The 20923-nt window shown below is 50.9% G+C and overlaps 1 protein-coding gene across 2 annotated transcripts; it reads right to left on the bottom strand.

The window, feature by feature from the left end:
• Positions 1–377: 377 nt before the first annotated feature.
• On the bottom strand, positions 378–20347 carry IDS (iduronate 2-sulfatase). 2 transcript variants are annotated; one of them, XM_021682447.2, is made up of 9 exons: positions 20129–20347; positions 19549–19685; positions 18751–18928; positions 15924–16012; positions 14142–14342; positions 12435–12605; positions 8316–8442; positions 5993–6166; positions 378–2738 (listed from the first exon to the last, which is right to left on the bottom strand). In XM_021682447.2, the coding sequence occupies exons 1-9, from the start codon at positions 20223–20225 to the stop codon at positions 2266–2268; spliced, it is 1647 nt and encodes a 548-aa protein (XP_021538122.2). In that variant the 5' UTR covers positions 20226–20347; the 3' UTR covers positions 378–2265. The 2 variants fall into 2 exon arrangements, with proteins under 2 accessions (XP_021538122.2, XP_044767626.1); XM_044911691.1 differs by lacking the exon at positions 20129–20347 and having other exon boundaries at positions 18751–18884; positions 19549–19562.
• Between the last annotated feature and the right edge of the window lie 576 nt (positions 20348–20923).

Raw genomic sequence — 20923 nt, 5'->3', positions numbered from 1 at the left:
AGGAGAGCTGAAGCACTCGGCCAGTGTCCTCGCATAGAAGAGAGGAGATAGAAGCACTTCCAGTAGAGACAGATCGACACACAAAAGCGCCCCGTGTAGACCCAGCCCCAGATGTGGCTTTGGTCACACGGATGAATTACTGCCAGAAGGGCAGCCGCACCCCCGACCTATCTGTCACTTCACTCTTCTCTGGCACAGTTCAGCTTTCAACTTCAGCAAGGGCAGATCTGGGAGATTTTTGATACTACAACTGTGTTTCAAGAAATAAAGCGAGGGGCGCCTGGGTGGCTCAGTTGTTAAGCATCTGCCTTCAGCTCAGGTCATGATCCCAGGGTCCTGGGATCGAGCCCCGCAACGATCCACTCCCCGTGCTTGTGTTCCCTCTCTGTGTCTCTCTCTGTCAAATAAATAAAATCTTTTAAAAAATAAAAAGAAATAAAGTGAGAAAAAATGATGGAGTGTACACACTGCGGCCAACAGGAGCAACAAACGGATGTGAAATAAAAGCCCGTGTTAAAACTTATCATTATAACTGGGGAGTAGGAGATAAAGCTAAATACAATGAAAATATGTCACGAGGAATTTACAGACTAGATTGTAAAAATCTTAGTGGAAGTGATGAGAGCGATAAAGAGGATGAAGAAGGAGAAATAAAGGGCCCAGGGAACCCATCTACTAGTAAAGCTGAGGCTTCCAGAAGAAAGATGAGCCTCAGGATCGGGAGAGATGAATAGGGCCCTTCACTCTTCAGCTAGAAACTGCTGTTGCCAGGACACTAAGTCACTTAATCACTTCGAAGATTGCTGTGTTACCATATATACCTCTGCTGTAGGCTAATTAATAAAAAAAAAAACTTCCTGAAATTACTGATTTGAAGTCATCTTTTACTATAATATCTTGCCTTTTTTGTTACAATTTAATACACTTAAGTAACTTAACCTAATTTGCTGAAGAATTTTCTTTCACAAGCATTTACCTTTAAACACTGAAGCACTTGTAAAGAGAGAATTACTAGAAATAACTCACTTCCATACAGGACTACCTAAGATGTTTATTTAGAATGTAGTTGACTCCTCTGATGACTACTGGTAACTGACCAGCTTCCCCGTGTTATAAATATGAGTTGTGACTACCCCGTCCTTTTTAAGATGATGTAGGCTAAGCTTATTATAACTACCACCTGCCTTTCTGGTTACTTTCATATTTAGGGAATACAAAACTATGTTCTGGGGGATTAGAAATTACCTAATATTATACTAAATGAAGTTTTCCCAATGCTCAAAATAATTCACAATTTAATAAAATTAGTGTTGTCTTTAATTAGCAATTAAAAGTAGAGTATTTCCTGCCTCCTGGATAAATGGATACCTGCAACCAACCATTCCTGAAGAAGGAGAACACTAACAGTTTTGAGTGACTCAATTCATGGATACAGTTATGCCTTTAAATGTTTTCCACTGTGAATAACAGTGCCTTTCAATAGGTGATCTTTGAGATCAAGGGTCATATTACTTGCTAACAAATTATTATTTGGGCCAGAAGTTCCTGAACATTTCTAACTGAACTTCCCAAATATCTCATGCCCCTAGTTTACTGAGCATTATTTATTATTTGATGTAGAAATTCCACATAATCACTTCATGCACATTATATCTCTGGATTTTGAAAATTTGCAATCTTATTAACAAAAGTTGAAGATAAGACTTTAAGGCCTTAGCATCTAGCATTATTTAACTGCACATTTTACAAACCTGAAACCTGAAATATTGACATAATATTTTGAATATATTGGGCTAAATAATTAAATTATAAACAAAAGAACCAGGGACTTCATGTGAAACCTAATGTGACCAATGGCTACTTTTTGAAATGCACTAAATTCCAGAGATAATTACAGTATTTCTTGAGTACAGTGTTATGTTTGGTTATTATGGTCTTGATGGCTAAGAGCATGACAATTTTCAGTTGCTCCCTTTATGCTTATCCACTCAATAAATAAGCTGTGACTGTCCAAAAAAGGAAAAAATAGTTCAGCCTAGCCCCAGTCCGATTACCAAGTAGAAATTAATAAAGACTCTAATTAATAAAGAATCAAAAGGTTAGGCTATTACATAGTCTTAGGTCAAACTGTTGACGCATGCTTTGATTGCCTACCCCTCAGGTTGCTTCCATTATGGGTGATCACCAAATGACCAGCCCTAACTCCCCCTCTCCCCAGGTGGAAGGGAGCACGTGATACCCACCCTCCTCGCTAGTTGGCAGGAGTCAAGGCATCAGTGATCGGAGGAGGTCTCTGCCCTGGGAGTCATTATACATGTTGTGGTCCTGCAAAGGGTCAGAATCAACAAAATACAGTTCCCCTGCGTGGACGTCAGAAAAGTTAGCCAGAAATTCATGGGGATTGAAGCCAACCCACACAGTGTACCGATAGTCTATCGTGCGTATGGAATAGCCCATGACTTTTATATCTTTTAAGCTCGGCTTGTCAGAATTCCACTGGGGAGAATCTGCAGGCCGGGGGTACTGGCTATAGGCAATAGACTCCCGGGGATTACCACGAAAGTACGGGTCCTCTTCCAGGTCCTGGAATCGGAAATGCTTCACAAGGCTCTGGCCTTCTCGGCACCGCTCGACATGAAATGAGGGAATGGGACAGCGAGGTGGCACACGCAGTCCCGCAAGTCCCGCGAGCGTGGGGGAGAGAGAGAGAAGTTCCACGAGGTCTGTGACTTGCCGGCCTGAAACGGGAAGCAATCCAGCTGAACAGACTACTTTACAGAAGCCTGCACAGCTCACAGGATGAAGAAGGGAGCATGTCTGGGCTCCACAGGTTGTCTTTTGTTCTCTTGCATTTATTTTGGGCCCACGAGTTTAGGAACGACGCCAACTTGGCACCTCACCCCACAAGAGGATGCAAAATGAAGGTGCCCACAGCCGGTCGGCACTTGTAAAAATCTGTGACTTTTGGAACCACCCGTGTAATCACTGATTCAGGCAAGGATCACCAACAGAAGCCCTAACCATTGGGTAAAAATCTGTTGGGGGACAGGATATTCGGAGTCTCAGTAGTACCACCCTGCAGATCACTCCCTCCTGGACATCAGCACATGCCCTTTAGACTGTGGCAGACTACAAACAACATCACGTTCACCATCTTGATGTTCTGTAGTGTCCCGTTCAGGGGCATTAAAAACATCCACCCTGTTGTGCAGCCGTCCCCACCATCCATATCCAGAACGCTTCTCACCTTCCTGAACAGTCATCTGTCCTCACTGAACACTCCCTTCCCATCTCCTCCTCCCACCAGCCCCTGGCACCCACTATCCTACTTTCTTGTCTCTATGAACTGGACTCCTCGCAGGACCTCGTGTAAGTGCAATCACACGGTATTTGTCCCTTTAGGACTGCTTCCTTCAATGACCACAATGTCCTCGAGGTTCCCCCATGTTGTAGGTGTCAGAATGCCCTGCCTTTTTTAAGGCTGAGCAACATGCCACTACACGGAGAGACCACGTGTGGCTTCTCCATTCATCTGGCAACGGACACGGGTTGCTTCCACCTTCTGGCTATTGGGAAGGATGCTCTGAACATTCACGTACAAGTTTTTGCTTGAATGCCTATGTTTAATTCTGTGGGATATCTACCTAGGAGTGGAACTGTGGAGTCACATGGTAACTCTACGTGTAACTTTGTGAGGAACCACTACGCCATTTTCCACAGTGGCTGCGCCATTTTACCTCCCCACCAGCAATGTGAGGGTTCCACTTTCTCCACGCCATGCCAGTGCCGTAGGTTTCTATTTATTTTGAGAATGGGTATGAAACGACATCTCATTGTGGTTGATCCATCTTTAAAGTCTCAATCCTATACTTTATATTGATTCCTGTTAAAACTGATCTGGGCTTTGAGCCATCATTCTGGCCTTTCTGGATCTTTAAGAGTTAGCTTTATACAGCCCAATTTTATTTCCTACACATTTGGTAAGTAAAAGAAAAAGAAAAAAAGTAAAGCAGCTTAAAAAAGATACTTTCTACAATGGCAAGACCTGGCTGGCATGACCACCTTCATCAGGTAGGTGATCAAATCTGGCACCACTAACAACAGCGAAGGCCACCATGAAGTGCCCCCACTGTGACCCCACCTCACGTGCAGTGCACGTGTCAAAAATGTTTACCCTGCATCTAGTCATGAGGAAGCAATGAGATAAATCCAGACTGTGGGCTGTTGCAAAGACAGCTACCTGGAATGCTTGTAAAAAGATGAGGGCAGGGAGAAATGGGGGCCCAGATCACGTCAGGCCTTGTTGGCCATCATAAGGGCTTTCACTCAGTGAGACAGGAGCACAGAAGGCTCCAGAACAGGGCTGTGACACCCCCTGACTCGGGTTTTGACAGGATCACTTTGGCTACTGTGAGGAGGAAGAACTCCAACGGGCCAAGGGCACAAGCAGGACGACTTCAGGAAGCTGTTGCAGGAATCCAGCAGGACATGTGGCACTGTGATCCAAGGTGGCAGCATGAGGCGGTGAGAAGCAGTATGGCCAGACTGCATGGAGAGCGATAGGCTTGCGGACAGACTACATATCACATATGTAGGGAGGATGGGAGACAGGCAGGGGTCAGGAGGACTCCACAATTTTTTGGCCTGAGTAAGCACGGCCATTCCCTGAGAGGGGAAAGACGGTCAAAAGAAAGGCTTACAGTGAAAGGCCAGAAGCCCAGCTTGGGCGTGTTAGACTGGCCAAGTGGAACAGGCTGTTGGAAATCCCAGTCCAAAGTTCAGAGAGGACATAGAGGCTAGAGATAAAATTGGGGAATAAACTGGGAACAGTGCAGTTACATGAATTTACAACTTGCTGAACACCTCCCCAAAAAAGTTTCAAAAAACATTCTCAACCTGTCAGATTTCTCCAAGCAAACAGAGGGCTATAATCATGCCCTGATGGTTTAAGCTTTTTATCAATGACTTGAAAGAAGACAGAGTATGCAGCATACAAAAATCAAATGTAGAGAAAATAAAATTGGGCCATATGAAGCAAACTTGGAAACATCCAGAAAGGCCGGAATGATGGGCCAGAACAACAACAACAAATCAACAAAAATCAATATAAAGGACAAGATTTAGATGTTAAGTGGATTTAGATGGATTAAATGCAGAAGTCCAGAAAGGGGGCAACCTGGTTTTGCAGAGTTCATGGAAAAAGTACTCTAACTCATACACAACTCGTCTCTGTGCTGAGCAGATCAACTCAAGAAAGAACTGGCAAAGAACCTACATAGGTCGCCCCATGCGGCAGCAAAGGGTATCTTGTTCCAGGGACACTTCTGGAAATGTTTTCTTTAAACTGGAGCTTTGGGGAAAGCAGAGACCAGGATAACCATGGGTCTATCACTACTGTGAAGGAACTGCAGGCCTGGGGGTTTCCACCTAGAGAGGAGAGGTATCAGTGTCGTTCGCAAGGCCGGGACGGACTGACACATGGAAGTCAAAGTAAACGTGCCCTTCACTGCTGGGGAGGGCAGGGCAGAAGCAGGGTCACCTGGCAGACTTTATAGGTCTAGTGGCTCACTAGACTGCTGAGCTGCCAATGTGGCAAATGCCTCCCTCACGAAGGGCTGCGTCCCTGCCCGAAGGGTGCGGGTAACGGAGTTCTGCTCATCTGTCGGGGGCAGGCTCCTGCCCTGGAGGAGTCTGCCGCCCCCTTCCTCTGAGCCTCGGAGCACACGGTCATCTCCACCACGACAGTCCTCCTCATCCTGGGGATGCTGCCTACTCCTTCGTCCCACCCCCTCTCCAGGCTCCTCGTGGACCGGGGCCGTACGTGTTGGCTCCGGCCCTGCCACTCCTCCCGGACCCAGAGGTACTCAGGAATGCCAACCCTGGACAGGAAGACAGGGCTGGGTAAGGCCCGGGCTATGAATCGGTGAGATGGTTTGCATATAAAGTAGAGGGAGTTTACTATCAAGCAATATCACTTCAGCATATTTTATACCTGGCTCCATCAATTCCAAGACAGAATCGAAAGGGTCGATGTAAGGGAAAAGCTTCTCGCCTGCCTCTGGAAGCGGAGCTGTCCTCCCGGGAACATAGAACATCAAGGGCACGCGAGTAGTGACGTCAAAATTGCTGTATTTGGCCCACTCTCCATGTTCACCTAGAGCCCACCCTGGTTCACAAAAAGCACAGAGTAACAGAAAACAAATAATGACATCACAGCTCAGCTTGTTCATTTAAGATACCATTTCACTCCCTGCTATAGAAACCAGAGGAAGCAAAAACTCATCACATAGAAGAAATTCCTCTGTAATTACCACAAACAAGGTGATCTTCCCTAAATACTGCTTTATTTGAAGTTAGACATTTGTCTTGAACGAGGAAACCTCTAAAAGGAAAAAAAATACTAAATTCCCAAACAAAACTATCTTCTTTTAGCAAGCAACTTAACACTTGCACCCAGCTTGGGCTCCGAGGGCCCAGCGCCCCCATCCCCCCCACCCTGCACGCAGGCCAGGCCTCCCCTCCTGAGAGGGGCTCGTCCTGACTGGGCGGGGATGCTGCCCTGTCCTGTGCTGCCCTCTCTGGACACAAGTCCCACGGGTTCCACTTTCCACTTGAGGGGGTGCACCACCAAACCATGAACTGTGATGCTGCCCCATCGCTCACCTTTTAAAAAGGCAGAGATATCTTGTTCAATTGTTAAAATAAAGCACAGACCAAAAAAATAGAACTTGATTGCAGACCCTTAACCTTCATGAAAAACACAACCCTCTTAACCCTGATTGAAAACCTTCCTTGCAAAAGACAGCTTGACCACTCGAGCTGGAAATTTCTAATGCTGCTTCTAAGCACCCTTTTTGATATAAAAAAAATATATAAAAAACAGAGATTGCACCTTGAGTATTTCATGTTACAAAATAACCAAAGCCACATAAAGCTGCCATGTATGGATTCGAGAGGCTTTTGTGGTTCGGAGGCAGGGAATCTCAGGAGGGCCATTTGAGAAGAGCCATTTGTAATCAATGCAGCGGCCTTAGAGCAAAGAGAGCTTCTGAGTGGGCCTTGCCTTCTTCCCGGGCACAGCGGATTGTGTTAGCGCTGGGCCAGGAAACTGAGCACTGACAAGAGGGGTCAGAAGTGGATGGCAAACCATTAGGGAGAGAGCGAAACATTATGACACCTCCGTATATAACAAAATAATGTGGGTCTTTACAAGGCTTAAGGTAGGCCCGTGAGAAATCACATGGAGAACTGTCCGTGACATTAAGTGGAAAAAGCAAACCAGGGAACAAAAGAGTTGATAAGCACAATCGATCCTGCCTCGTCCCATGACTATATATTACATACATCCCCACGCCCGCACACACCACAGCCACCTGTCGCTGCACAACCAAAGGTCTGTCAGCACCAGGTCGGCCTGGGCAGGTGGGATAAAAGGGCAGGGCAGGGTGCTCTGGCCCTACATTGTATGCTCTCTATGCTTTTTTCTTTTTACAACGACTATACGTTGATATCGTCCCACTACACAGTTGACGATACTAAAGAACTATTTTCTTATCTCTAAGTATGATAATGGTAGTATGATTATATTTTAAAAGAGCTAAATTTTTTAGAGATACTGTTCAGAAACCTAAACAACCTGGGATTTGCTTCAGAATAATTTGGGGGGAGGGGAGGGGTGAGGATGAGCCAAACAAGACCACCGGGAGTGGGTAACTGGGGAGCACAGTGATGGGGACTGGGGGTTGTTGTTTATCCTCTATTCCTGGACATGTTAAAAATTTTCAAATTAAGAAGAATCTTTTTAAATAAATTGTTTCCATTTTTGGAAAAAGTGGGAAACTGCCTTAAAAGAGAGAAAGCATTGCAAGCCCCAGGCTCTTGGCAGAAAGAATATAGGGACTGGGGGTGGAGGAGTGAAGTCAGGTCCGAGGGCCTTGTTGGGCCGTGCCAGGATTGTTCCGGATCCTCCTAAGAAAAACTAAAAGTCCTCCAACCCTCTAGATTGGAAGCATGGGTTAAAAGGGCTCCCCATACAAATGGAGGGTTCCTGCTGAGTTCATCCAGAAAAAAAAGGTTCCACGAGGTCCCCGCCCAAGCATCCAAGATGCTCCTTGGACCCAAAAGGGGCCCCACCTGTACGGAGAGAGGTCCCAGGATTAACAGGCCATCATAAAAGCACCTCAAGACCCCAGACTTGGGGCACTGCTGATTCCCAAAAGAGAACACGCCTGTGTTTAAGGCAATCTAGAAAAGCATGTTTTGCAGAGAAGTCCAGGTGCTCTGAGTGACTCCCCAGGGGACCGGAAAATGCTTACCGTGATCGGAGACAAATGCAATGATGGTGCTGTTAGCCAGCTGGAGATCATCCAAAGCACTCAGAAGGCGGCCAACCTGCGCGTCCAAGTACGAAACAGAGGCAAAGTAGCTCTGGCGGATTTTCCGCTGCATGTTAAAGGAGGAGAGTGACTGCCACTTTAACCGTGTGCACAGAGCCGTGTCACCTCTGCTGATGCCCTTGACTCGCTCAGCCAAAACATAAAGCACATTTCCCCCCAATCTGTGTCCCTGGGCCCACATGCTCCTGGCGAAATCCAGGGTCCACAGCAGATCCAAAAGGAAGATTCTTTTCTAAGCAAATCAGATTTCACTTTAGGGCACAGGTCACAGCGGACGGATGTGCCACTTACTGTCCCTTTCTGTCTCCTTCACCTATTCTTATGGGTCCCAGGAGGTGACCATGTAAACTAAAACGCACCCCTCCCCCCCAGTTACTCCAAACTCTGCTGAGGGTGGCACCAAAGACCCAACGAAGTTCTATTCCTTCCCCAAGGACCAGAAACCGGGGGGCTTAGAACAAGAGACAGCTACTGAGATGCAGGGGTGGGCAGAGCCACGCTCTCCCCCAGGGCTCTGATGGAGGGGCTCGTCTCGTGCAGCTGCTGCTGGTGGCTGGCAGCCTTGGTGTTCCTGGGCTTGTGGCCGCATCACCCCAGTCTCTCCCTCCATCCCCACATGGCCTTCTTCCCGGGTGTGTCTCTCTCCTCTTCTTATGGGGACACCCGTCATACTAACTCGAGTATGACCTCATCTTAACTAATGACATCTGCAAATGACCCTAGTTCCAAGCAAGGCCCCATTCTGAGGGGGTCAGGACTTTAAGTTTTCGAGGAACACAACTGAGCCCATAACAATGGCCATGGCTGGGTCTTTCCTCTGACTACCTTTTAACCCAGCAGGACAGCAACTGCTTGTCCTCACAGACTGTGGCTTGCATGTGAGGCTCATGTCTAACAACCTCCCAGCAGGCAGGAGAAGAGCAACGGAGGGACCCAGGCTGGAGGCCAAGGGAGGCATTGAGGCGATTCAAGGTGAGTTGATGTGATCTGGGCTTCACATGCGTGAGTCTGACAACAGCCCAGAGCACCTGTCAGGGGATGAATGGCGCTAGATCAGTGCTGGGCCCGTAGGAGGAGCTTGACAGACACTTGTTGAATGAACAAATTGAACCCAGACCGACTGCAGTGGTCATGAAAGACGTGACAGAGCAAGAGGGCAGTACGGATCTGAAGGGAGATCCAGTAGGAGTGCGGGCAGTGGAGGAAGCCGGCGGGGAAGGAGATGAGGATTCCCAGGCTGACTCCAGGTTTCTTGTTCAGCTGGTGGCACCATTCCATGGCATGGGGAGCACAAGAAGAGGAGGAGGGGGAGGAAGAAGAAGAGGAAGAGCAGGAGTGGTGGCGTGGCCCCATGGGTCCTAGGAAGCAGAGGTCTCCACGGGCAATTGCGTGGCAATGACCCTCACAGGCAAGTGGACAGACATGTCTGAAATCAGGAGCAAGACTGGGATAGGAGGAGAGAAGGGGCAGGAAGGTTCCAGTGGGGGCCCTGGGGCTGACCCAGTGGAGCAGCACCTCCTAAGCAGCAGACACAGAAAGAGGAGGGGGGCAGAGAGGGCCCAGGAGGACCGGTGAGGGGGCCAAGGAGGAGTGGCACGAGCCAACAGTGAGAAAGCAGCAGGGACTTTGGGAAGGTTAGGTCCCACAAGGATGAATTTGATTTGCCAAGGTCAGTGCCGACCTAGGTAAGAGCGCTGAGTGGGCTGGGGAGGCAGGGGGCTGGGCAGAAGCGAATGAAGAACGAACGGACACTAAGGCCACATTTCCCTCCTTCTCCCTTGAAGGGCAGGTGAGGGCATGGTGTCATCTGCTGAGAGATGGTGAAGAGGGGTGTAAAGGACAGGAGGTGAGCAGCCACACGGGGCAAGAGAGTCCTGAGCAGAGAGCCCTCGTGGGTGGGCTGCTGGGGCTGGAGGCTGGGCCTGTGTGTCTCCACCTCAGGGCTGCACGGATTCAGTCCAGCAGTCTCAGGACCTTGGGCTTGAGAGCAGAGTGGTGGCTGGACCGTCCTGTGATTGGGGCACAAGTATTTCGAGGGGCTGGCGAGAACAGTAAGCCACTTGCCCAGGAGCGAAGCCCAGGGGGAGAGGAGAAGTCCCCACTCACAATCGCCAGGAGGCGTGTGGGGAACGAGTATGTGGAGTGAAGGAGCTGTGAGAAGAGACTGTGGTCAGGGTGGTGACCGAGGAGGAGCCGGCCTAGGAGGTGACACACCCCCGAGGGTGGGCCCTGAGGTCCCTCCCTCCCGTGGAGCAGAGCGAGAGGGCTGGAGGCTGAAGAGGGCAGAACTGAGAGGCTCAAGAGTGCAGGGAGATGCGGCCTGGGCGCAGACACCCAAAGCTGCCAGAGAGCAGTGAGCAGGGCCCAAGTTCAAGGAGAATGTGGGGCAGGGAGCAGCACGCAAGCACACCAGGGAGGTCCTCTGGGCGGCGACAGCACCAGTGGGCGGGGGGGTGGGGAGAGGGCATCTGAAGGAGCCCTCACATGCGGCTGGCACCATCCTAGATGTTTTCTCAGGTTCGCTGTGCTCCCTGCTGGAAACCTTTCTCCACCTCGTTTCCGTTTTACAGATAAGGAAACAGGCTCAGAGAGGTAAAGGGACTTGCCAGGGGCTGTGCAGCTGGTATGGGGGAGAACGGGAATTCGAACCCAGGCTGTTAAGAACTGACAAGACAAAGCACGAGGCTCTGGCATTCCGTGTCTCCAGTGGGGAATTTGGACTCCCCATGGCACTAACTCTGTGATCTGGGGCAAGTCACCACACCGCCCTGCCTGTAGTTTCCCCACCTGGACAACAGGGAGGGCATGTACCCCAGTCGGTTTCCATGGGGACCAGAGGAGATGACACACAGAAAACACTAAGCACCCTCCTTGGGACACAGTCCATTTTAAAGGGACATTTTAAGTGACCAGCACTAACAAGGCATCCGGGTGCAGGCTCGGAGATGCCATTCGAACAACCCTGCTCTCAGAACCCCTGTGACGGGAAGTCAGGGACAGAGCCACGTGATGAAGCCGCTCCCTTCCCAACTCTCACCACTGCCAGGTGAACCTCGGGAGTCCCACGGACACGAGGGGCGCACACCCCTCACCACCCAAACCCTCACTGTCCAAACAGCTCTGACTAGCAAGAGACGCCTGAATATTTTGTTTTGTTCTGAACTATACCCTACGGCAGTATTTGCAGGCTTCTGCGTGCATCCAAATTGCCAGGGGTGCTTTTGCAAATGCCAGTTCTCAGGCCCCTCCTCCAGCTCCCAATCCCCTGAGTCTGAGTTGGGCCAGGATGCTGCACTTCCAACAAGCCCTCATGGGGATTCTGATGCAGGTGGTCCAGGAAGCACCCTTTAAAACCATTGCCCTCTACCTTTCACTGCAGGCTGCCTGTGGAATATTCCAGAAAGAGCACTGGTCAGCATGTTTTCTGCACTCCAGGGAGAGGGTGACTGATGAGTCAGCTGAGGAGTCTAACTCTGTGGCTACTCCGCCTCCACACAATGGCAAAGGGACATCAGATGTTGCAGCTGGATGGCACTGGCCACGTCGGCGCCCTGGCTCCCTCTGCATCAAGGCCCTACTCAGCGCACCACCAGCCGAGAGTGATAGGTGCCTGCATAGGCCTTCCCACAGAGGGGCCGTGCAAGTGCCAGCAAACTGAACATTTGGGGCTGCACGGTAGCCACCCGCCACTCTACAGCTGATGAACTGTCACGTGAATTAAACAGCATCCCCCATGAGTCAGTGAATGGGTCATCCAGACCTCCTCCCTACCCCAGTGCCAACATCCAGTCAATCACCACATCTCCAGATGCCCTCCCCCCACCGCTTCTTTGCAAGTGGAGACACAGCTTGGGAGACGATAACCACCCAGCACTTCCCATATCCTAAATTCCTCCAGACCACCCCCAGCCCCAGCGCCTCAGAAGACACCTAGCACAGAGAAGATTCTGAGTAAGACACGATGGGTGGGGTGCTGTCACCGATGACATCATGCCATACATAAGAGCCCAGTAATTCCCCCAAATATGTCCCTGGTACCTGAAAATCCACAGGAATTGGGCCATAGGGCACACTGAGGTTCAAGGCCTGGACGTCCTCCCGCTTCCTGATGTCCATCCAGGGGTTGTAGGCCACGGGAGGGAGGCCAGCAGGGACCTGGGGGTCAGGAGCCAGGGTGATGTTCTCCAAGGGATACAGCTTCTGAAACTCCTTGGGGGAAAAGCACACAAAGACACCAGGTTGTCATTCTTTCAGCAAAGGCACAAGGCCGGGAATCTCCGGGTCTTTCTATTGCCTTTTCTCTAAGCCCAGGATGTGTTTACACGGTGACTCACTGACACTCCCCAGGTAGCTTCCCCTACCTGAAGGTCAGGCCTAAGGTCACTGTCACAAGATGCCCATGGTAATGAAATCATGCCACTTGTTTCCTATAAACCAAGCAGCAACAGCTCTTTTTTCATACAAATCAACGTCATCCTATTTCTGTCCCCACTTCCTACTTCCCCTCCAGCTGGAAAAGGGGTAGGGGGTATTTCCAGTTCCCAAAACCTCCCTCAGGTTTGGCAACTCCTCAGGAGTGCTCACAGAACTTAGGACAGTCCTACCTGCGGCTACCAAACACAATCAGCAAAGGGCAAAGCCACGTGAGCGAAGCCCAGGGAAAACCAGGCACAAGCTTCCAGAATCCTCTCCCAGTGAAGTCATACAGGATGTGCTTAATTCCCCCAGCAATGAGTTGTGTAACAACGTGTGTGAGATGCTGTTGCCATGGAAGCTCATTAGAGCCTCAGCACGCGAGCTGTTTACTGGGGCTGCCCACCCAGGCCCCCTCTGCCTGCACATATCGACGCCACAGACTTTAGGCGGGAGAGCAGGGGTGTGCGTAAACAGTGTGGGCACAGGGAGCCACTCCTCGCTTGGGGAGCGGTGCGAACTCTCCCAGGGTCCAGGTTCCCAGAGCCGGGCCAAAGGCCAGCCTTGCAAGCAGGCCTTGCTAAGGAGAGCAGCTAGGCCGGCTAGGTGAGCTCCTGTCTGCACAAGAGGCAGAAGTGAGTCTCCCTCCGTCAAAGGGGGACAGATCCCGCTAGGAAGGTGAGATCCCCTGGGCCAATCGAAGCATCAAAGAGCACGCCTTTGGCTCTCCACTCCCAACACAAATGAGGGGCATTCTTTACAAAGTCAAAAGAATGCGCTGCTCAGGCCCAGGGAAGACACAACAGGGAAAAACTGAAAAAGATTTTTAAAAAGAAGAGATTATACACTCTAAATGATGGACAGGCGAGCACAGCACTCAGGTTGCAACGAGCAATGCAGCACCCTGTGTGGAAGGGGTCTCACGTGCCAGGCTCAGGGGGAATGCCAATTACTGAAGAGGGCTTCACAGCCCTTGGAATTGTGCCCCAAGGACCGTCCCTTACCACGGGCATCAGCGGCTAGCTCTGACTTCTCCATGTTGATGTTACCGTCCAACCCAACACGTGCTCCCCAAGTTCAAGGAAAAGAAATAAAACCCTCCAGTGGAGAGGGAGGAAGCCGAGCATTCCCAACAAGATTCTTACATGCCCTAAGCCTACTTCTTAGCCTTGACCTCTGAATCCCATCTTCACGCCACTAAGTACAATAGCACCATCAGGCACCCCTGGTGACCAGGGATGGCAGGACATGGCCCCACTACACCAACCCCTCCTTCAGCAAATGACACAGCTGTCACAGAGGTGTGGGGTCAGCTGTCAGGCAGCTCTTCACCTTGGGGTATCTGAAGGGGATATGCGGCTTATGATACCCAACAGCCAGGAAGAAAGGGCGGGCCGATGTTTTCGTCTTTTCCAACAAGCGGATGGCTTGCTCAGTGCTCTGTTTGTCAGGCAAGGTGCCCTCCGGCACATCCGCCACATCCACGGGGCAAAGCAGGTTGGCATGGAGTTCTCCGTCCGGCCCCCTACATGTCTTTCAAGACAAAACATATCAAGTCAGCTCTTTAAATGCAAGAAAGAGAAGTCACGAAGGTTGGTGTGCACGCACAATGGATTTAGCATTCACAGCAGCTGCCCTCTAAGTCCGCCTCATGTACCCTGGCCGGGCACACACGAAGGAGAACTGAAACAGAGAAGCATCTCCTCTTCTCCAGGCAGAGACCAGAAATCCCCAGCACTTAGCTTCTTGCTGTTAATCTTCTGTCTCCAGGTCATAATTAATTAAAGGAAACCCATGGAAACTAATGATCAAAACAAATCTGTCTCCAGCTCAATAATTTAAAAAAAAGCCAATTAAAAAATGGGCAAAGGACTTGAATAGATGTCTCTCCAGACAAGACAGATAAATGGCCAATAAGCACATGTAAAGATGCTTCATGTCATTATTCATCATAGAAATGCCAGTCAAAACCACAGTGAGCTACCGCCCCACACGTGCTAGGATGGCTAGAAATTTTAGAACTGGACAATGACAAGTGCTGGCGAGGACGGGAAGAAACTGGCACCCTCATCCATAGCCACTGGGGGTGTGAAACAGGGCAGCTGCTGTGGAAAAACACGCCGGCGGTTCCTCAAACAGTTAAACAGAGCGTCATTACATAACCCAGCAATTCCACACCTAGGGAGACACCAAGAAAAATGAAAACCTAAGTCCACACAAATACTTGACCTAGCAATTCTACCCAAGAGAACAGAAAACTTAAGCCACACAAAAATGTGTCCGTGAATGTTTGTAGCAGTACTGTTAGTAGTAGCCACAGAGTGGAACCAACCCAAATGTCCACCAACTGGTGAACGGATAAATAAAATGTGTTCTACCCACACAATAGAATACTATTTGGCTATAAAAAGTAACGAAGTTTTGGGGCACCTGGCTGGCTTGGTCGGTAGAGCATGCAACTCTTGATTTCAAGGTTGGGTTTTTTTTTTTTTTTTAAGATTTTATTTATTTATTTGACAGAGAGAGACACAGCGAGAGAGGGAACACAAGCAGGGGGAGTGGGAGAGGGAGAAGCAGGCTTCCCGTGGAGCAGGGAGCCCGGTGCGGGGCTCGATCCCAGGACTCCGGGATCATGACCTGAGCCGAAGGCAGACGCTTAACGACTGAGCCACCCAGGCGCCCAAGGTTGGGGGTTTGAGCCCCACTTTGGGTGTAGAGATTACTTAATAAAATCTTTAAAAAGAAAGTAATGAAGTTCTGGGGTGCCTGGGTGGCTCAGTCGGTGAAGCGTCTGCCTTCGGCTCAAGTCATGATCCTGGGGTCCTGGGATGGAGCCCCACATCGGGCTCCCCTGCTTCTCCCTCTCCCTCTGCCTGCCACTTCCCCCTACTTGTGCTCTCTCTCTCTCTCTCTCTGTCAAATAAATAAATAAAATCTTTAAAAAAAAGATCGTAACACCCGTCTCTGTCAAGTCATGATCACAGACAAAACCCACAAACTTCACTGTATAACCAGCTTGAAAGAACGTGAGGTATACGCAACAGTTAAGCTTAATCCTGCTACACAGGGAAAAAGCAGTTCCTCTTCAGAACAGTACCCCTTTCACATCCTTACCTTGGTGTTTTCATACTTTTCAGAGGAGGGATGATAAGGTGGAATAGACCAACTATACGGAGAATCATCACTATAATTGGAAGATATTCCTTAAGGGGGGGAAAAAGAAAGTCATTAAATAAAACCTGAAGGGTCCTTCAATGCCCTCCCCACTCCAAATCAAAACTTTGTGAACAGCTACAGAAGTATCATCTCCCTTCTTTGGGACGTTTTCCTCATCTATAAAATCAAGAGCTTAGGCAGATGATGAGAAGTCCCCATTAAAGCCAACTCTCTAGGTTTCTATTTGAGTACTAGACATCTGACCTCCCGGTCCCTTAAGCCCTGGCAATTCATGCTAGGCTCTGAGGAAGAAACCCAAAAGGGTAGGATCAGCCAGCCTGCTACAGCAACGCGGCCCTACAGAGCCCTTGCTGGAGCCTCTCCCAGACCCTACAAAGAGGCAGCAGCACCACCATGGGCCAGGTGCAGAAGGGGAGGCTCAGGGAAGGCCAGTGCCTAGACTGATACCAACCACATATTAGATAAGCGAGCTGGGACTCAAACCCAGACCTTAGGACCCCAGGTTCAGTGCTCATTCATGAAGCAGAAACCCGGCCCTAAGTGCAGCAGTTTGTAGTCCATTTGGGAAGAGAAAAGAACAGTGAAACTACAGAAGGCTGGCCAGCCATCTAGAGAGCAGAAGTGCCATGTAAGTGGGGGGGCCACAGAGGTGATGGGTCAGCGAGGGCTGTGAGGAGTCGGTGAGGCTTGTGTGGGATCCGAAGGGAAGCGTTGCCTAGGGGGATGAGACAGGAGGAGCAGAGACAGTAGTGTAGGTAGAAAGAACCACAGGAGAAAGCGTCACCAGCATAGTGACCGTCAGGCTCCAACAGGCAGCACCAGGCAAGGCAGGACTGGAGGGACGGGGGCGGTGGGTGCAGGGCTTATCAACACAGCAAGCACAGTGGAAAGAGCAGCGCGGGCCAACAGAACCGGGTTCAAATCTCAGCACCGGCCCGTATTACCCACGCAACCTTGCACAAGCTCCTTGACTTCCGTAAGCCTCAAGTTCCTCCTCAAGCAATGATGCTGATGCTAAAACCTCCCCCAGCCTGCTGCTGAGGAGAGGACTGCGGGAGCGGCCAGCACAGGAACTGGCACGTCCCTGGCAGTCGATCAATGGTAGCTGCTGTCTTCCTTGAACAGGTCCCTGCCTCGCAGGCAAGGTCGTGAGAACAGAGACCCAGCTGAAAAACATGTTTCCACAAGGACTGCAGCCTAAGCTCTCGTTCTCTGGGTAAGACATGCTGCTTACAGCCTGACTCCACAATCTAATAATCAACACCACTCGGGCCTTCCTTAGCCTCCCTTCCTGAAGCGCGGCCTTCCCTCTGCCCTACTTCCTCTTCTCCCCAAACGTGTCTCTCCCCTCCTGCTGTGCTCAGTCAGGCAAAGGCTGTCAGGGTGTAAGCGCCAACTGCGGAAAGTTCTGATGGTGGGCTTTTGGCGACACATGATTCCTGACAGAAACACTTTCCAAAACTGGGCCCCACTTAGCCCAGCCAAACGCTATCCTCAACCTGGACTGGCCAGCTGGGTTCCAGAAGGCTGCTGAGCCTGCTGATGTCACCAGTGAGCAAAGGCAAAGCTACTGAAAATGTTCAAGTCATCATCCTTAGCAATAAGCACTACTGTCGTATGAAGTGGGCTTTCAACCCACTTTCACACCCTTGAACTACCGGAACTGGGACGCTACCCTGGGAGGTAATCCAAGCAGCTATGACTCATTTGCCAGGGAAGGAATCTGAGGCTGAGAGAGGAAGAACGATTTGCCCAAGGTGAACTGCACAGCTAAGAAGTGGCAGAGCTGGGACTGGAACCCGAGAGCCTGAATCCCTGGTACCACTGTCCATCGGTTCCCTCTACAGAGACGTTCATCCCAGCAGTACGTGTGACAGTGGAGACCTGAAATCAACTTGAGACTAAAGTACAGTGGATTTGTATGTGAGACGACTGTGCTGTTGTTAAAAAGTGACATGCATGAAGGGCAGCCATATGGCGAAAAGTTTGTTTAAAACGTTCACAGCATAAAACTGTATACACAGGAAAATCTCAAATCAGAAAAAGAATACGCCTGGAATGAGGGAACATCAAACTTCAGCCCTCCTCAGTGTGGTGCAATTACAAGTAATTCATATCCTTTAGTTTATACTTTCCTTTTTTTACCCCCAACTTTTTGTCAAATAACCATGCATTACTTCAATAGGTTTTTAAAAAGTTTTAAAGTTTGTGTTTCAGCATTCTCATTTTGGCATTAAAAAGAGCCAGTTTATCAGGCCGTGTTGGAAGTCAGCACTGGCGGCCCCTGGCACCCTTCAGGCCTTGGGCACCAGCTTACACTCCTCTTGCTGACCTAACTCACAGACGATGGGCAGCTGCGCCCAAGTGCGGGCCTCTTCACTGGCAAATCCTCATAGCCACCCTGCTCTCCCTTTACTGACAGGGATCCTGGGGCACAGAGGGTCAGTCAGGTGCAGAGCTGGACTCGCACCCAACACTGCCACCTCCCCAGCCAGTGCCCTTCCTTCCGGCTGAGAAGCCAAAGGAACCAAACAGCACCACGACTAGTTGCCGAAAGAAAAAAGTCCTACTACCCTTTTTCACTTTCGGTGAGAACATGAAGCTAAGGTGAGAAGTAGTATTTTGTACAAAGACAGCAGTGACTAAGGAGGTGTCCACCCAGCCCAAACAGGCCTCTGCAAACACAGCCCCAGCCCCCAGAGGGGGATTCCAGCCCTTGGGCACAAAACAGAAAAGAACCCAGATTTTGGACAGCAAACAGTACCAGGGTGAAAGACTTTTCCAACCGACATGGTCACGTAGCCATTCTCCTTGAAGTACTGGGGGATGGTAGAGAAGTTTCCAGCATGTACCCTCCAGTAGGAATTGAAGTCATACAGGCGGGTGGTGTCTGGTCTCCTCCCAGTGAGGAAGGACACACGGCTCGGGGCACACACTGCTTGCTGTTAGGGAGCAGAAGCAGAGGGAAATGTCCTCAGAGGCAAACAGAGTCTGGATGCTAAAAGGTAACCAGGCAACCTCAAGAGTCCTCAGCAAAACAGCTTGGCAGCTGAGTCATGCAGATCAAAGCCAACCAGTGGGACAAGGGCCTCACTCAGACACCAGGAATAAGTCTTCCCACAAAGAGGCAGGAAAAGACTCAGCCCCTCAAACAAGCAGATGTTTGTGTCCTGTGTGATGGTGTCCCACAGGTGAACTGAAGCAAGGGTCTTAAAGGCTGCCCCGTGAGGGCCGCCATGGCAAGCTGCATGGTGCTTGCCCAAGGTCAGTTAGCAGACCTGAGAGTGCCATTCTGCAACACCCCTTCCTTCTCAGCACCAGGCAATCCCCTTTGGGGAAGAAAGCTGGGCAGGACCATCCTGAGCATGTTAGGGTCAAGGGACAACCTCTGCCCAAGCTTGAAGGCACAAGCTTCCTTGCCGGTACACAACCAGGTTTTCTCTACCACCATTTTCCAGAGATGCCTGGCCCAATCGGTGCCATCTAACCGTAGCTGAAAGGACCCCATCCCCTAACCCACTGCACAAAGCACACACCCACACCTAGAGGTCCCCAGACATACCTGGGCAAAGGCATTCTGAAAGAGGAGGCTGTGGGATGCCAGCTGGTCGATGTTTGGGGACCTTACGAGCTTGTCCCCGTAACAGCCCAGGGAAGGGCGCAGGTCATCCACGATGATTAGAAGGACATTCAGAGGAGCTGTATGGGAGGGAGGAGCTTCAGTGAGATCACCTGCACTGACAATGAACCCCCAGCCATGGTTGGTGCTAGGGTACTGAGTGGCCCTAGGCTGGCCCCTGCACCCTGGACAGCCCCGCCAACCAAGCCAGGGAGGGGGAGACTAGGGTTGTGCCTCAGGGAGGGTGGTAGTGGGTGCACAGAAGCTCCAGTCCCGGGGGGCAGAATTAGGCTCTGAGCATGGCCTCAAGCCTGGATGAGGGAGGGAGGGAAGGATAGAGGAAAGGAAAGAAGAATTTAGGGAGGGAGAGAAGGATGGGGGGAAGAAAAGATCGTGGGAGGGAGGAAAGGAAGGATGGATGTTATACGGAATAGTAGATGGGACAGAGACAGGAAGTTAAGGATGGACATAGGCAGAGGAGGAGGTAGGGAGACCGCAATCTGAGCGAGAGCTAGGGCTGCACCTATGGTCCAGTTGCCAGGCGCCGCAGACTCAAGGGAGGCGCAGACCGAGGCCAGGACTAAGCCAAGCCAAAGCAGGCACCAGCCGGCCAGCAGCATTTCTGCCCCGGCGCGGTCACTCCGGGGCGACGGTGACAGGCTGCGGCGGACGGGCCGGACGCGGGCCCCACGTCGCCGACGCCGTGTGCGCGAAGCGGCCGCCGCCGCCCCCACAGGCCCGGGCACCGGGGCCCGAATGCTAGTGCGCCTGCGTGCCTCGTACCCGCCCCGCCCCCTCGGGGGGCGGGGCCTGCTGGCCCGCGAGGCCCCTGCGCGTGATCCCGGCCACAGAGGGCGGGGCCGGAGTTCGAGCGCCGAGCCTGGAGCGCGGACCCGGCACCGCCCAGCTGAGCCGTCCGCCTCGCAGGCCCGCCAGCCCGCCGGCAACTACCGCCTTGGGGAGCTGCCCTGAGAATCTTTCCGGGTGTTTCCAAAGATTTGCGATGCAACCACTGTCCTTAACCAGCAGTTTTCTTTCTCTTTGCCTTTGCTTGTGTTATGCTTTCCACCTGGAAGCCCTTCCCTTCACCGTAAATGTCACACTTCCTCGCAGACCAGCCCAAATGCCATTCTCTCCTCCATCTAAAAGGAACCCCCTTTTTTTGAAGATTTTTTTCATTTATTTGACAGAGAGGGGGGGAGGGAACACAAGCAGGGGGAGTGGGAGAGGGAGAAGCAAGCTCCCCGCTGAGCAAGGAGCCTGATGTGGGGCTCCATCCCAGGACCCTGGGACCATGACCTGAGCGAAGGCAGACATT

This window comes from Neomonachus schauinslandi, chromosome X, assembly GCF_002201575.2.
Source record: "Neomonachus schauinslandi chromosome X, ASM220157v2, whole genome shotgun sequence".
NCBI classification, from domain to species: domain Eukaryota; kingdom Metazoa; phylum Chordata; class Mammalia; order Carnivora; family Phocidae; genus Neomonachus; species Neomonachus schauinslandi.
Note: the sequence above shows the minus strand (reverse complement) of the source record. Positions and strands in the feature narration are given on the sequence as shown.

Coding starts and splice junctions, on each gene's coding strand:
- IDS (XM_021682447.2), bottom strand. CDS start 20,225: ATGCTGCTGGCCGGCTGGTGCCTGCTTTGGCTTGGCTTAGTCCTGGCC. Junction 8,443..12,434: donor CAATTCCTGTGGATTTTCAG/GTACCAGGGACA, acceptor TTTAACATGCAG/CGGAAAATCCGCCAGAGCTA. Junction 2,739..5,992: donor CTTGGAATTGATGGAGCCAG/GTATAAAATATG, acceptor TTCCCGTTTCAG/GCCGGCAAGTCACAGACCTC.